At 45.2% G+C, this 13,265-nt stretch overlaps 1 protein-coding gene across 1 annotated transcript in view; it reads right to left on the reverse strand.

Moving 5' to 3' along the window:
* Window positions 1-13,265, reverse strand: part of LOC109409278 (uncharacterized) — a 59,981-nt gene that overhangs the window by 9,835 nt on the left and 36,881 nt on the right. Inside the window, exon 4 of the mRNA XM_062847882.1 lies at window positions 5,394-7,022. Within this exon, the coding sequence (XP_062703866.1) occupies window positions 5,394-7,022 (1,629 nt within the window). The remainder of the gene's footprint in view (window positions 1-5,393; window positions 7,023-13,265) is intronic.

The following is a 13,265-nucleotide window of genomic DNA, read 5'->3' on the forward strand; positions in this document are numbered from 1 at the left end:
CTGCATGATCTGTACCGGGAAAATCTCGAAAAACAGACATCTGATGGGTGGTCCAGGGTGCCCGGCCTTTAAGAAAGCCGCAGTGAACAACAAATCACAGTGCAGGTAATGCAGCTGAACCTGAACCACTGTGATGCGGCTCAGCAACTGCTTTGTCGGGCGGTTTCTGAGTGGGAGACGGATATCGCCATCATTTCGGACCCATACCGAGTACCCGCCGGCAACGACAACTGGGCCTCGGATGGGACCAGGAAAATGGCGGCAATATGGACGACGGGTAAATACCCCGTGCAGGAGTTGGTGTCTACTACCTACGAGGGCTTCGTGGTTGCCAAAGTAAACGGGGTCTTCTTCTGTAGCTGTTATGCGCTTAACCGCTTAACGACCGTGCTAACAGGGCGAAGGCCGGTAGTAATAGCGGGTGACTTTAATGCCTGGGCTGTGGAATGGGGAAGCCGTTTCACGAACCAGCGGGGTCAGATCCTGCTAGAAACACTGGCCATCTTAGATGTCGACTTGGCTAACGTCGGTACCAAGAGTACTTATAGTCGAAATGGAGCGGAGTCAATTATTGACGTGACCTTTTGTAGTCCTGGCCTAACAAGTAGTCCGAACTGGAGAGTAGATGATGGCTACACTCACAGCGACCACCTGGCGGTTCGCTACAGTATCGACTACAACAACAGTAGACAGCGGATAGAAGAAGAGGCGGCTAGGCCAAGGCCAAGCCCTCGTAGGTGGAAGACATCATACTTCGACGAAGAGGTATTTAGGAAAGCGATCCGCCGTGAGCGAAACTTAATCGGTTTAGACGGCGACGAGCTGGTAGCGGTGCTCTCACGTGCGTGTGATGCGACCATGCCTAGGCGAGTTCACCCTAGAAATGGGAGGCCACCGGCTTACTGGTGGACCGACGACGCGATTGCGGACCTGCGCCACGCCTGTCTACGGGCTAGGCGGCGGATGTAGCGAGCACGATCAGAGGAAGAGCGAAACGAACGGCGGGCGGTGTTCGCCGCTGCAAAAGCCGCGCTTAAGACCGAGATAAGAGCAAGCAAAAGGCCTGCTTTGAGGGTCTCTGTCAGAGTGCCAATACGAACCCGTGGGGTAACGCCTACAGGATCGTTATGGCCAAGGCGAGAGGTGTGATGGCTCCTACAGAGCAATCTCCAGAGATGTTGGAGGGGATCATTGGAGGACTTTTTCCGCGTCATGATCCTAAACCTTGGCCTCCTTTCGTAGGACCCCGGGTAGAGGCTAATGGCAAACAAAGGATAAAATAATAACTGGTTTTGACATCATATCTCGTTTTGCCATTCTTCTGTTATTATGAAAAACTTAAAATAACAAATCAATAGCAAAATATACAATCATAGCAAATCTTGTCATTGATATTTTATTCATGAATAATGCTAAATAACACATCAATAACAAAAATTACTATCATGGTAAAACTTGCAATTTAGCACCTTTTATAATGAATTGTATAAAATATCAAAACAATAACATAATTTACATTCCTAGCTAAATTTTCCATTATTTTGATATTGTGAGAAATTATTTATAAACATTAGGCACCATAAAATATTTTATTCTTAATATACCATCAACTATTATATTGTATATTTCAAGCATAGCTTTTCAATTCGACGTATCTCGCAAAAGTAGACAAATCCGGATTTTTTCGTTTTGAGTTTTTAGTTTCCATTAAATAAAACTGTTTTTACATTGATTGATGAACTTAAATTTTATTGAAGAAAAAAAAAGGTAGCTCATTTTACCTTTCTTCTGCTACTTTGAAATAATAACTGAATCTACCATTATTTTAAAATTGAATTTGAACAACTAAACCATAGACTAATTTCAACCTACCTACCATTATTTTGATCGCCACATAAACAGCTAAATTTGTTCTTATTCTGTTATCAATAACTCAAGAATGTCATATTTTGTTATTCACCGATAACAGTTAATTTGGGTCTTATTTTGTTATCAATATCTCAATAATAACTTATTTTGTTCTTCAATTTAATCCGCATGCTTTACCATTACTTTGTTATTACAATGGCAAAATAAGTTATTTTTAAGTTTTTCTGCTACCAAAATTTTGTTATTATTTTTGTTATTTTAACTCTTATTTCAAACAAACAAATAACACATTTTGCCATTCAAACATTCCGTTTTAATGGTAAAATTTGTCATTCTTTTGCCATTAAGCTCTACCCGGGACAGCCGGGGACTGGGGCTGGCGATGAGGAGAGGGTCACCGATGTGGAACTTGTGGGGATAGCTAAGTCCCTTAGCGTAGGTAAGGCCCCAGGTCCGGACGGAGTTCCGAACCTGGCCTTAAAAGTAGCCATTGCAGAGGCTCCCGAGATGTCCAGGTCTGCTATGCAGAAATGCCTGGACGAGGGAGTTTTCCCAGAAGCTTGGAGGAGGCAGAGCCTGGTACTATTGCCAAAGGCGGGGAAACCACCCGGAGACCCGTCGGCATATAGACCAATATGCTTGATTGACACGGCGGGGAAGGTGCTCGAAAAGATCATCCTCAATAGAATGTTGCGGTTCACCGAGGGCAAAAATGGTCTTTCGAGTAACCAGTACGGCTTCCGGAAGGGGAGGTCCACCGTAGACTCTATCTTGTCGGTTACAAAAACCGCCGAGAAAGCACTCGAGCCTAAGAGGAGGGGAATTCGCTTTTGCGCGGTACTGACTCTGGATGTTAGGAATACGTTTAATAGCGCCAGCTGGTCTGCTATTGCCGATGCGCTCTTGCGTCTGGGGATACCGGAGTACTTGTACAAGATTCTCGGAAGTTACTTTCAGAATCGTGTACTAGTCTACGACACGGAGGTGGGTCGGAAGTGTTTTCACATAACCTCAGGAGTCCCGCAAGGTTCCATCCTGGGTCCGGTGTTATGGAATGTCATGTACGACGAGGTGTTGAGGTTAGAGTATCCAGTGGGAGTGGTGATTGTCGGATTTGCCGACGACATTACGCTCGAAGTCTACGGTGAACGATCGAGGAGGTAAAGCTGACTTACCAACCACTCGATCAAGGTTGTGGAGGCGTGGATGCGGTCCAGGAAACTGGATCTGGCTCACCACAAGACAGAGGTGACGGTTGTTAACAACCTGAAGTCGGAGCAGCAGACGAAGATCAGTGTAGAAGAGTGCACTATCCTGTCGAAGCGCTCTGTCAAGCACTTGGGCGTGATGATCGACGATAAGCTTACCTTCGGTAGCCACGTCGATTATGCCTGTAAAAGAGCCTCCACAGCTATTGCGGCACTGTCCCGGATGATGTCCAATAGCTCTGCGGTGTACGCCAGTAAGCGCAAGCTTCTGGCTAGTGTTGCTACGTCCATACCCGAGCAGAAATGAATAACTGACACATAACTGCAACATACCAAAGTCAGGTATCATACCAAGCCAAGGTATTGGTCGGTTACCCAGGTATTGAAAATAACTTAATTTGGTATTTTGTAGGTATTGATAAAATACCTCAACGAGTTATTGGTTAGGTGTTGAGGACTGCTTGAGGTATTGTTCAAATATGGAAAAATCTTTATTTGTATGGAAAAATCGCCGATTATTATTTAGGTATTGCCATACCTCATGCCATTATTCACGAGTTATGCATAGAATATACACCAGTTATTATTTTAGGTATTTTACCTCTTATGCAGGGCTTCTTAATACCTCATTCAGGTTGTAGGTATTCGGATTTCCATACCTGAGTTTGGTATTCTTCAGTAATTTTCTCCTGCTCGGGTACTTAGGTATGGCGGCCCGGCGTGGGGCACCGCGCTAAGTACTAAATGCTACCGACGGAAGCTGGAAAGTACTTACAGGTTTTTGTGCCTGACGGTTGCGAGCGCATACCGTACCGTGTCACACGTCTGCGTCATTACTGGTATGGTGCCTATCAGCATTCTTATCAGTGAGGACATGGAGTGCTTCGAAATGCGCGTCACAAGAGGCATACGCAGGACTGCCAGGATGGCCTCTATGGTCAAATGGCAGCGCGCGTGGGACAGTTCCACCAAAGGAAGGTGGACCCATAGGTTGATACCGAGGGTAGATAGTTGGATTAATAGGCGCCATGGGGAAGTTACATTCCACCTGACACAGGTCCTTACAGGTCATGGTTGCTTCCGACAGTATCTACACCGTTTCGGGCATGCGGATTCTCCCGAATGCCCAGTGTGCAATGGTTTAGAGGAAACGGCGGAACACTTTTTGTTCGTGTGCCCGCGTTTTCGCACAATGCGTGACCGCATGCTTGCCACATGCGGGGTGGACACAAACCCGGACAAGTTGGTCCAGAGGATGTGTAGGGATGAGTTTGGCTGGAACGCCATTTCAACGGCTATCACCCATATCGTCTGGGAGCTACAGAGGAGGTGGCGCGTGGACTCGGAGAATGGCTAGTCCAGATGCAGCACAAGAGGTGGTCCAGGGGTTCGAAGTTGGCTTCGTAGGTCATACCGGTGGAAGTCCCGGTAGCGGTGCTGTCGTGGCATCGGTTTACTGGGTTGGATCCGAGCCCGCGGTTGGAAAGGGGTCCCCGGCAAGGATCGGGGCAGGTGGAGACCCTGCTGTCAGCAACCTTCTGGTGCAGCTGATAGGGCCTGAAGGGTAGTGATACACTTGCCTTCAGCAGGTCAGATCGGGTTGCACGTGGGCATAAGTTCTTGATGTCTGCAAAGCAGTTGGGCGCGGGCGGGGTTGACCCTGCCCGCCTTCCGAGGGCAAAGGGAGTGGCGAGGACCACTCGGGAAACTAGCTAAGCGCCAGCATGTTACCGTGATGGACTCTCCAGATCGAGTCATCGATGTTCGTTTCTGCTAGGCTACGCAGCTAACCTTGAGGGTGCGATGTGCACTAGCCCCTCTCTGAAGCAATACCTTCTTGGTGGTTCCGGAGAGACGTAGAGTTTGGCGACCATAGGAATGGTTTACTGGGTACGAGGAGAGAGTAGTCCTGGCTTTTACTTTTGTTGTACTTTTGTTTGTTAGGGTGTCTGTTCAGCAGATTATTCCCCTATGGTTTAGAAGGAAAAAAATACTAGAAGGGAAGGACGTTCTAGAAATTGCTGCTAAGTATTTACATAACTTTGTAATTTTTAATTCCTTACCTGGTTTGAACAGTTTCAAGGAAATTAGTTTTTTTTCTCTTCTATTGATATTGATACTATCTATAAGCTAAATTCGCTCAAAAGTAAACTTACTTAGACAGCAGTGAAGTAACCGGTCATCATTTTCTTAGAATTTTCTTATCGATAACATAGGCCATAAATCACCAACGGTTTTAAAAGAATATTCGTTGTACTTTTATTGGAGAATCTCTTGAAATAAAACATTACGTATATCGCTTCATCTCGTCAAGGCCTAGGATCAAACACCGCTCCGTAGAACAAGGGCAATTTTGTAACTTCACTGCGCAGGTAGATCAAGAATGGCCCATTCACGCGCAGGTTGAACGATGAGGAGATCCGATCGACGACAACGGCTGTCACTGCTCCGCCTTCCGTGCCCTCCTCGTTGATAACGAGGCTAACCTTGTGTAGAACGTCTCCGACGAAGAGTTTGTTGGATTGAGGGTTCGTCGCCTGCCGTCTTGCTCTCCTCGGAGTGTTTATCAAGGCACAGTATGTAGTATAGCGGCATTTTCCCCACAAGTTACATTCTCTGAACGTTTGGCAACGACCATGGACGGGGGCGGTGGTAGTTACTGGATCATTGTTGGCATTGAAGCGGTTTCCGATGTCTCCGGGAGCTAGCACAGTTTCCGTTGGTTGATTGACAGCAGGTTGCTGGTTTTCTGGAGGTTGATATCCTGATTGACTCGTCGGCTGAGGTCCTACTGATGGATGCTGGTTTGTGGGTTGAGCAGCATTTCGGCAGCAGAGGCACCCATCTCTAAATTTGAAACAGCTTCTTGTGCACTGTCCGCTATAGTCATATCCATCCGCGATACATACATGCAACTTCAACGGAGATCCCAGAACAGAATCCCCCTTAACAGAAATTAATGTTCTTTCGGTGGCACAATCAGGGGTAACGATGAAAGGCTTTGGATGACATTCCTTTTGCTGCTCTATTTGCTGATTTGGTGCACATGTGCATAGATCTATTTCATAAGAGCAGTTGATGGTCATGTCACACTCAGAACCGTTCAGAGGCACTTCAACCCTTTGTTGGGGAACTTGTTGAGGAGTGCGATTAGTTGTCGGATAGTTGGTCGGTGGAGTAGTCGGGGAAGGTCGGTAAACTGGCCTCGATTGCTGTGGTGGTTGCGTGGCCGCAAACCTTCGGTTCATATCGTTCAGAATAGGATCATCTCTAGTTATTGCATTGAGATCGCACCGATCAGGATTGAAAGCATCTTGTAGTCCAAGGGCGGCCAGTACAGTCTTCAGCCCAATAGAATTTTCTAGCTTCATCTTGGGTAGCAAAATTGTTCCAGTTTTGACTATCATCCTTTGATCAATAATATCATTCCAGTACTGAATTGTAGCCCGATTTTGAAGATTTCTGAGTTTTTGAGGATCGGAATCATTAGGCAAAATAATGTACATAGTAGACTTGTCCTTTTGATATGGTAGACCCACTATCTTTGCATCCAGTTGTTTATCTTCGTAGGTCGGAAAACACCCATTAGTGGCCATAGTATCGATGTCAACTGGAGCAGCGTTAGGTCCGTTGAGATGGAACGGTCTTGGGCGGGTGTCCTGTTCGATGAACATGGTTTGCCACTTCGCCTTGTAGTATAACGCACTGGCCATCACCATCGGGGCATTGTTCACTTGGTCGGGAGACACAATTTGTTGGATTTTGTTCCTCGTTGCTCGCTGAACCCAGCTATTGATGAAATTCGATGATCCCACTGGATCACCAAACAGTGCCATCGGTGCGATCTCTCCGCCGTACAGTTCCCTCGTTAGTTTCACGTATCGAGGGTTCAATGGAAGGCTGTTATCGACGAATATGCCGTTCGCCACCGAGATGAAGTGCGAGCTGTTAACGAGAGAAGATGACTTGGATTACTGTTGGCCGATTTTTGTTGTTGTTGATGTTCTGATTGTATTGTGTGTGTGTTTTTTTTTTGTTGATTCAGTTGTTCGTTAGCACTGAGTAAGAAAGCACTTTCACCACTACGCATAATTAAGCATTTGAATCGCGGGTTGACCATTGAATGTTGAATTTTGACGATTTTTTTTCCCGAAATTTAGTATGGCAACATTCCCGTTTTTTTATAAATTTGTAGTTCAGATAACAATAATCTGTGCATTGTGATAGTAACAATATAAATCAAGCCTCCATAATCTTGAGGACATCAGAATCTCAGATGCACAAATCCCAAGAAGCAAGCTTCAAACAACAGTGAATTTTATTATTCTGTCCTTGCTCACTTGTAATAAGCTTAATATAAGAAGATCAGTTGCGTTGGTTTTGTTTACAAAAGGATTTGTGCACTCGAAATCATCAGTAGGTGCCAAAGTCGGCCATTGTGGCGGCCATGTTGGGATTCTAACAAGTCTGTCGTTAACGTATCGTCAAGTCTTCGACTACTTTACACGCACTGCAATTCTCGATGGTCCTCCAATCAATCTACATGCGTTTTTTCATAAGGCTAGCTTTTGTTATGTCCTAACCATATCTAAAAATCCAGTCCAGTCGGATGCATGGCAGCCGAGAAATTATGGTGGCCGCGAAGTGGGCGTAAACACGTAGTAGGATGTTGAACTAAATATTCGAACTCAGATTACAGAATCAGGCAATCCGCCCATTTCTATTTATTACAAAATCCATGATGATTATCCAAAAATGACTCTTTCAAAATTGAATTCGCCTAACAAATAGCTGGAACCAGGCTGTGGGACCTGATACTGGGACCTCATTTGATGCCAGCGAAGGTGAAGGCACTGCTTTCCTTACCTAATCCTAAACCATAACCAATCGTCTCTCCGGGACCACACCAGAAGATATTGCTCCAGTGAGGGACTAGCGCTACCGCAAGGTATGGTGCAGGAGTATTGCCAGCCTCCCAAGTAAGACCCATCAGTATACACCGCTGATGGACGTGCTCGCTACCTTGGACCTTACTGGAGGTCTCTTTTCATGCCGCTGGCGCGAACCCACTTATGTAGTAGGCTGCAGTAACGACAGTTACATACGAGGGGATACTGAAAAAACACTCAACCAGAGATTCCCTAGCCTTGCGAACCAGCTTTGACTTGAACAAGCTGTGTAAACGGCATCGGGCATTTATGTCTCATCGCTGCAGAAGTGCGGAGTACATCAAGCTGGAAGTGCAGGGAAAATTGCGAGAGGAGACGACAAGATCGAGCAATACGTCGAGAAGGAGTTCTGTTGGGCTGGAAGCAACGAACACAAATGAGAGTCGTGATTCGACTGCACCTATTGCTCCAGGACCAACAGTGGATATGCAACGACAGCAGCTACGGGAGGATGTAGTGCTCCACATGGCCACAGCATGGGGCAGCAGAGACAGGAGTCCAGGGGTTTGACGAACCTTAGGGTGGGGCTCAGGTGGGAGCCTAGAATTATTTTTTAAGCAAACCATATCCACTAGGTTGTCCCAAAATTGCACATGGTCGAAAAGCTTGGGGGCTCACCCTGCAAATGATAGCTAAGGGTGTTAGAAACAAACTTTTGTATGACGGCAACTTTCAAAAATGACGTTTAGAGGTCGCCCCGGCGAGATTTTTGAAAAATGACCATTTTTCGTAATAAATTTCATGCAAATATTTTTTACCGTACAAAAATTGGCAATACCCACTATTTTTATATTTTTTACAGCTTGATATGGATCCAAACTTCTTGGGAAAAATAATTAACGACATGTTTTGCAGGTAACTTTTTGATACTGAATTTTTGAATTTACTAAAATTTGTCATTTTTTGATATACTTTGCATTTTACCCATCATAAAAAGTATCTGAACCTAATGCTAATTTAAAACAATTTCCATAAAAAGATAGGAAATTTTATGAGGAAAAACTTTGCCGAAGACAGCATGGCGTTTTTTCTATCCGTTTTACAGTTATTCACAATTTACTACTTGGTGAAATTTGAATTTTTAGGTATTTTTTCTAAAAATCTCACATTAGAACTTCCCAAAAACACATACAAAGTAAAAAATCACATATGCTCAACAAGTTTTGGTCTTGATTGTGTTATGGAATTATGGAGACATCATTATTTGATTTTTATTTTTTGTTATTCAATCCCTTCATATGGAAATCAACTAGCAAAGATTTCTTAAAAAGCTAGTTCTCTTGTCAAGCTTCGTACAGCCTATTGATTTTTTAAAGATATTCTCTACAAAATGTTGAGCCATATTTTCGCGTTTATCTTACTTTCCTGTCGATATTCTCAATTATTTTTCTACATGAAGACGTATGAGTCCTGGACCAGTGAAACAGCCCAGGAAACAGTGGCAAAGTGAATAAAGGCGAATACGTTGATCCATGCCAAATTCAAATCGCGATTACGAACATCTTACGTAAGAATACCAATTTTTAGATACTAAGTTCCAATTCAAGACATTCTAAAAAGCAGGGCATGTCTTTTTTTACATCTGCTGATTTGAACTATCTTATCAACACCGAAAATAAGATACACCGAGGCAAATTGAAACGGGTGGGATGAGATGAACCAGTGAGTTATCGTAAAGTTATCCAAGGTTAGAACAATTTGATTACCATAACACATACACGGCATACAAAAAAAAACAAGGTAGGCTATTATTGGTAAACAACAGTTTTGGACGTAAACAAGTGACGTCATTTTTATCGTCCTATCTGTTGATCAAAATGATAGGGACTACTAGAACGTTTTATTCATGTCTTTGAACGATTTGAACTATATCATTGAAAAACAAAATCGACATGTTTTGCGGAGTGTATCACCTTTTAAATGATATAGAAAAGTTGCCGTGCGTTTGAATGTGTATTATGCTCGTATAAACCATTGTCAGTACATAACTGTTATAAATGCCATGGCCTACTGAGGCATCTCAAAATGGTACCTAATGATAAAGTTTCTCGCTAGTATGCGCCTTTCTAGATCAAAGAAAATGGATTTGTCAACGGAAAGAAAAATTCAATGAATGATGCTACCATAATTCCTAAACACAATCAACACAAAAACTTGTTGAGCATGCGTAATTTTTTACTTTGTATGTGTTTTTGGGCAGTTCTTTTGTGGTTTTCTTTTTAAATACCTAAAAATCCAGATTTTACCAAATAGTAAATCGTGAATAACTCTAAAACAGATAGAAAAAACGCCATGCTGTCTTCGGCAAAGTTTTTCCTCATAAAATTTACTATCTTTTTATGGAAATTGTTTTAAATTAGCATTAGGTTCAGATACTTTTTATGATGGGTAAAATGCAATGTATATCAAAAAATGACAAATTTTAGTAAATTCAAAAATTCAGTATCAAAAAGTTACCTGCAAAACATGTCGTTAATTATTTTTCCCATGAAGTTTGAATCCATATCAAGCTGTTAAAAATATAAAAATAGTGGGTATTGCCAATTTTTGTACGGTAAAAAATATTTGTATGAAATTTATTACGAAAAATGGCCATTTTTCAAAAATCTCACCGGGGCGACCTCTAAACGTCATTTTTGAAAGTTACCGTCATACGAAAGTTTGTTTCTAACACCCTTAGCTATCATTTGCAGGGTGAGCCCCCAAGCTTTTCAACCATGTGCAAATTTTGGGACAACCTAATATCCACACACCAGTGTGGACTTACCAGCTTTGGCACCGGGAGGTGACCGAGCACCGGGACATACGAATTGCTCAAGCGGAGTAACCTCTTCAGACTAAGCCTTCAGACCCCCCCCCCCCCCCCCCCCTTAAGGGCCTGGGGCAACCCTCGGGTGGCTTCTCTGTTTGCATAGATAACGACCAGGATCATTGGCTACTACTTCATTTACAGTGAGGGATATCGGCTCTAAGGGGGACTCAACAGAAAATGACTACCAAATCCATGAACAAGAGCAACAATGTGATCGAGAGTGGAGAGACTGAGGGTACCTGTTTGCACGAGAAGGACTGGCGAGATCGCCACTACGAGGGGCTGGTATACCCACCAGCGAGCAGATGGCAGGAGGTTCAACAGAAGGAGCACGAGGCATCGCAGCACCGGCCGTGGAAGCGCAGATGACAAGCGCGGACCTCACGGCATTGAACCGCAACAGGACCGGACTACCAAAGATGTTGGTAGTTGCCTAACTGCTGAACGTACGCCGAGGTGCTGAGGGCAATGCGAGGCAAAAACTATCTCTCATCGCTGGGCGTGAAGAAGAGCGTCCAACATAGCTCTGGTCCTCACAAGTTCCTACCTCATGCTCCCCTATCGTTACACCTGGAGATCACCACAACAGACGGAATCTCAAATCGACCACGTTCTGATTGACGGACGGCACTTCTCCGACATTATCGGCGTCAGGACCTATCGTGGCGCCACCATCGACTCCGACCACTATCTGGTGATGGTCAAACTGCGCCCAAAACTCTCCGTCATCAACAATGTACGACCGCCACGGTACAATCTAGAGCGACTGAAACAACCAGATGTCGCCTCAGCATACGCGCAGAATCTTTAGGCCGCGTTGCCAGACGAGGGCGAGCTCGATGATGCCCCTCTAGAGGACTGCTGGAGTACAGTGAAAGCAGCCATCAACGACGCAGCCGAGAGCACCATCGGGTACGTGGAACGGAATCGACGGAACGAACGGTTCGACGAAGAGTGTAGAACGGTTTTCGAGGAGAAGAACGCAGCGAGGGCGATAATGCTGCAGCAAGGGACTCGGCAGAACGTGGAACTTTATAAACAGAAGCGGAAACAGCAGACCCGCCTCTTTCGGGAGAAAAAGCACCGCCTGGAAGAAGCGGAGTGTGAAGAAATGGAACTGCTGTGCCGTTCCCAAGAAACACGGAAGTTCTATCAGAAGCTCAACGCATCCCGCAACGGCTTCGTACCGCGAGCCGAAATATGCAGGGATAAAGACGGAGGCCTCTTGACGGACAGACGTGAGGTGATCGGAAGGTGGAAGCAGCACTTCGATCAGCACCTGAACGGCGTGGAGAACGTAGGCACGGGAGCCCACGGCAACGGAAGAAACGACGACGCCAGTGCAGCGGAGGACGGACATGAACCAACTCCCACGCTGAGGGAAGTTAAGGATGCCATCCACCAGCTCAAAACCAACAAAGCAGCTGGTAAGGATGGTATCGCAGCTGAACTCATAAAGATGGGCCCAGAAAAGTTGGCCACCTGTTTGCACCGGCTGATAGTCAGGATATGGGAAACCGAACAGCTACCGGAGGAGTGGAAGGAAGGGGTAATCTGCCCCATTCACAAGAAAGGCGACCATTTGGAATTTGAGAACTTCAGGGTGATCACTATTTTGAATGCTTCCTACAAAGTGCTATCCCAGATCATCTTCCGTCGGCTTTCACCTAAAACGAATGAGTTCGTGGGAAGTTATCAAGCCGGCTTCATCGATGGCCTTTCGACAAGGGACCAGATCTTTGCCGTACTGCAAATCCTCCAGAAATGCCGTGAATACCAGGTCCCAACGCATCACCTGTTTATCGACTTCAAAGCGGCATACGACAGTATCGACCGCGCAGAGCTATGGAGAATCATGGACAAAAACGACTTTCCTGGGAAGCTGACTAGACTGATTAAAGCAACGATTGACGGTGTGCTAAACTGCTTAAGGGTTTCGAGTTAACTATCCAGTTCATTCGAATCTCGCCGGGGACTGAGACAAGGTGATGGACTCTCATGCCTGCTCTTCAACATCGCTCTGGAAGGTGTGATGCGACGAGCCGGGAACGATTTTCACAAAATCCGGCCAATTTGTGTGCTTTGCGGACGACATGGACATTATTGCCAGAACATTTGGAACGGTGGCAGAGCTGTACACCCGCCTGAAACCCGAAGCAGCAAAGGTCGGACTGGTGGGGAATGCCATAAAAACAAAGTACATGCTGGTAGGCGGAACCGAAAACGACCGGATCCGTCTGGGTAATAATGTTACGATAGACGGGGATACTTTCGAGGTGGTGGATGAATTCGTCTACCTCGGATCCTTACTGACGGCTGACAACAACGTGAGCCGTGAAATTCGGAGGCGCATCATCAGCGGTAGTCGGGCCTACTACGGGCTCCAGAAAAAAACTGCGGTCGAAAAAGATTCACCCACGCACCAAA

The sequence above is a fragment of the Aedes albopictus genome, chromosome 2 (assembly GCF_035046485.1).
Source record: "Aedes albopictus strain Foshan chromosome 2, AalbF5, whole genome shotgun sequence".
Classification (NCBI taxonomy): Eukaryota; Metazoa; Arthropoda; class Insecta; order Diptera; family Culicidae; genus Aedes; species Aedes albopictus.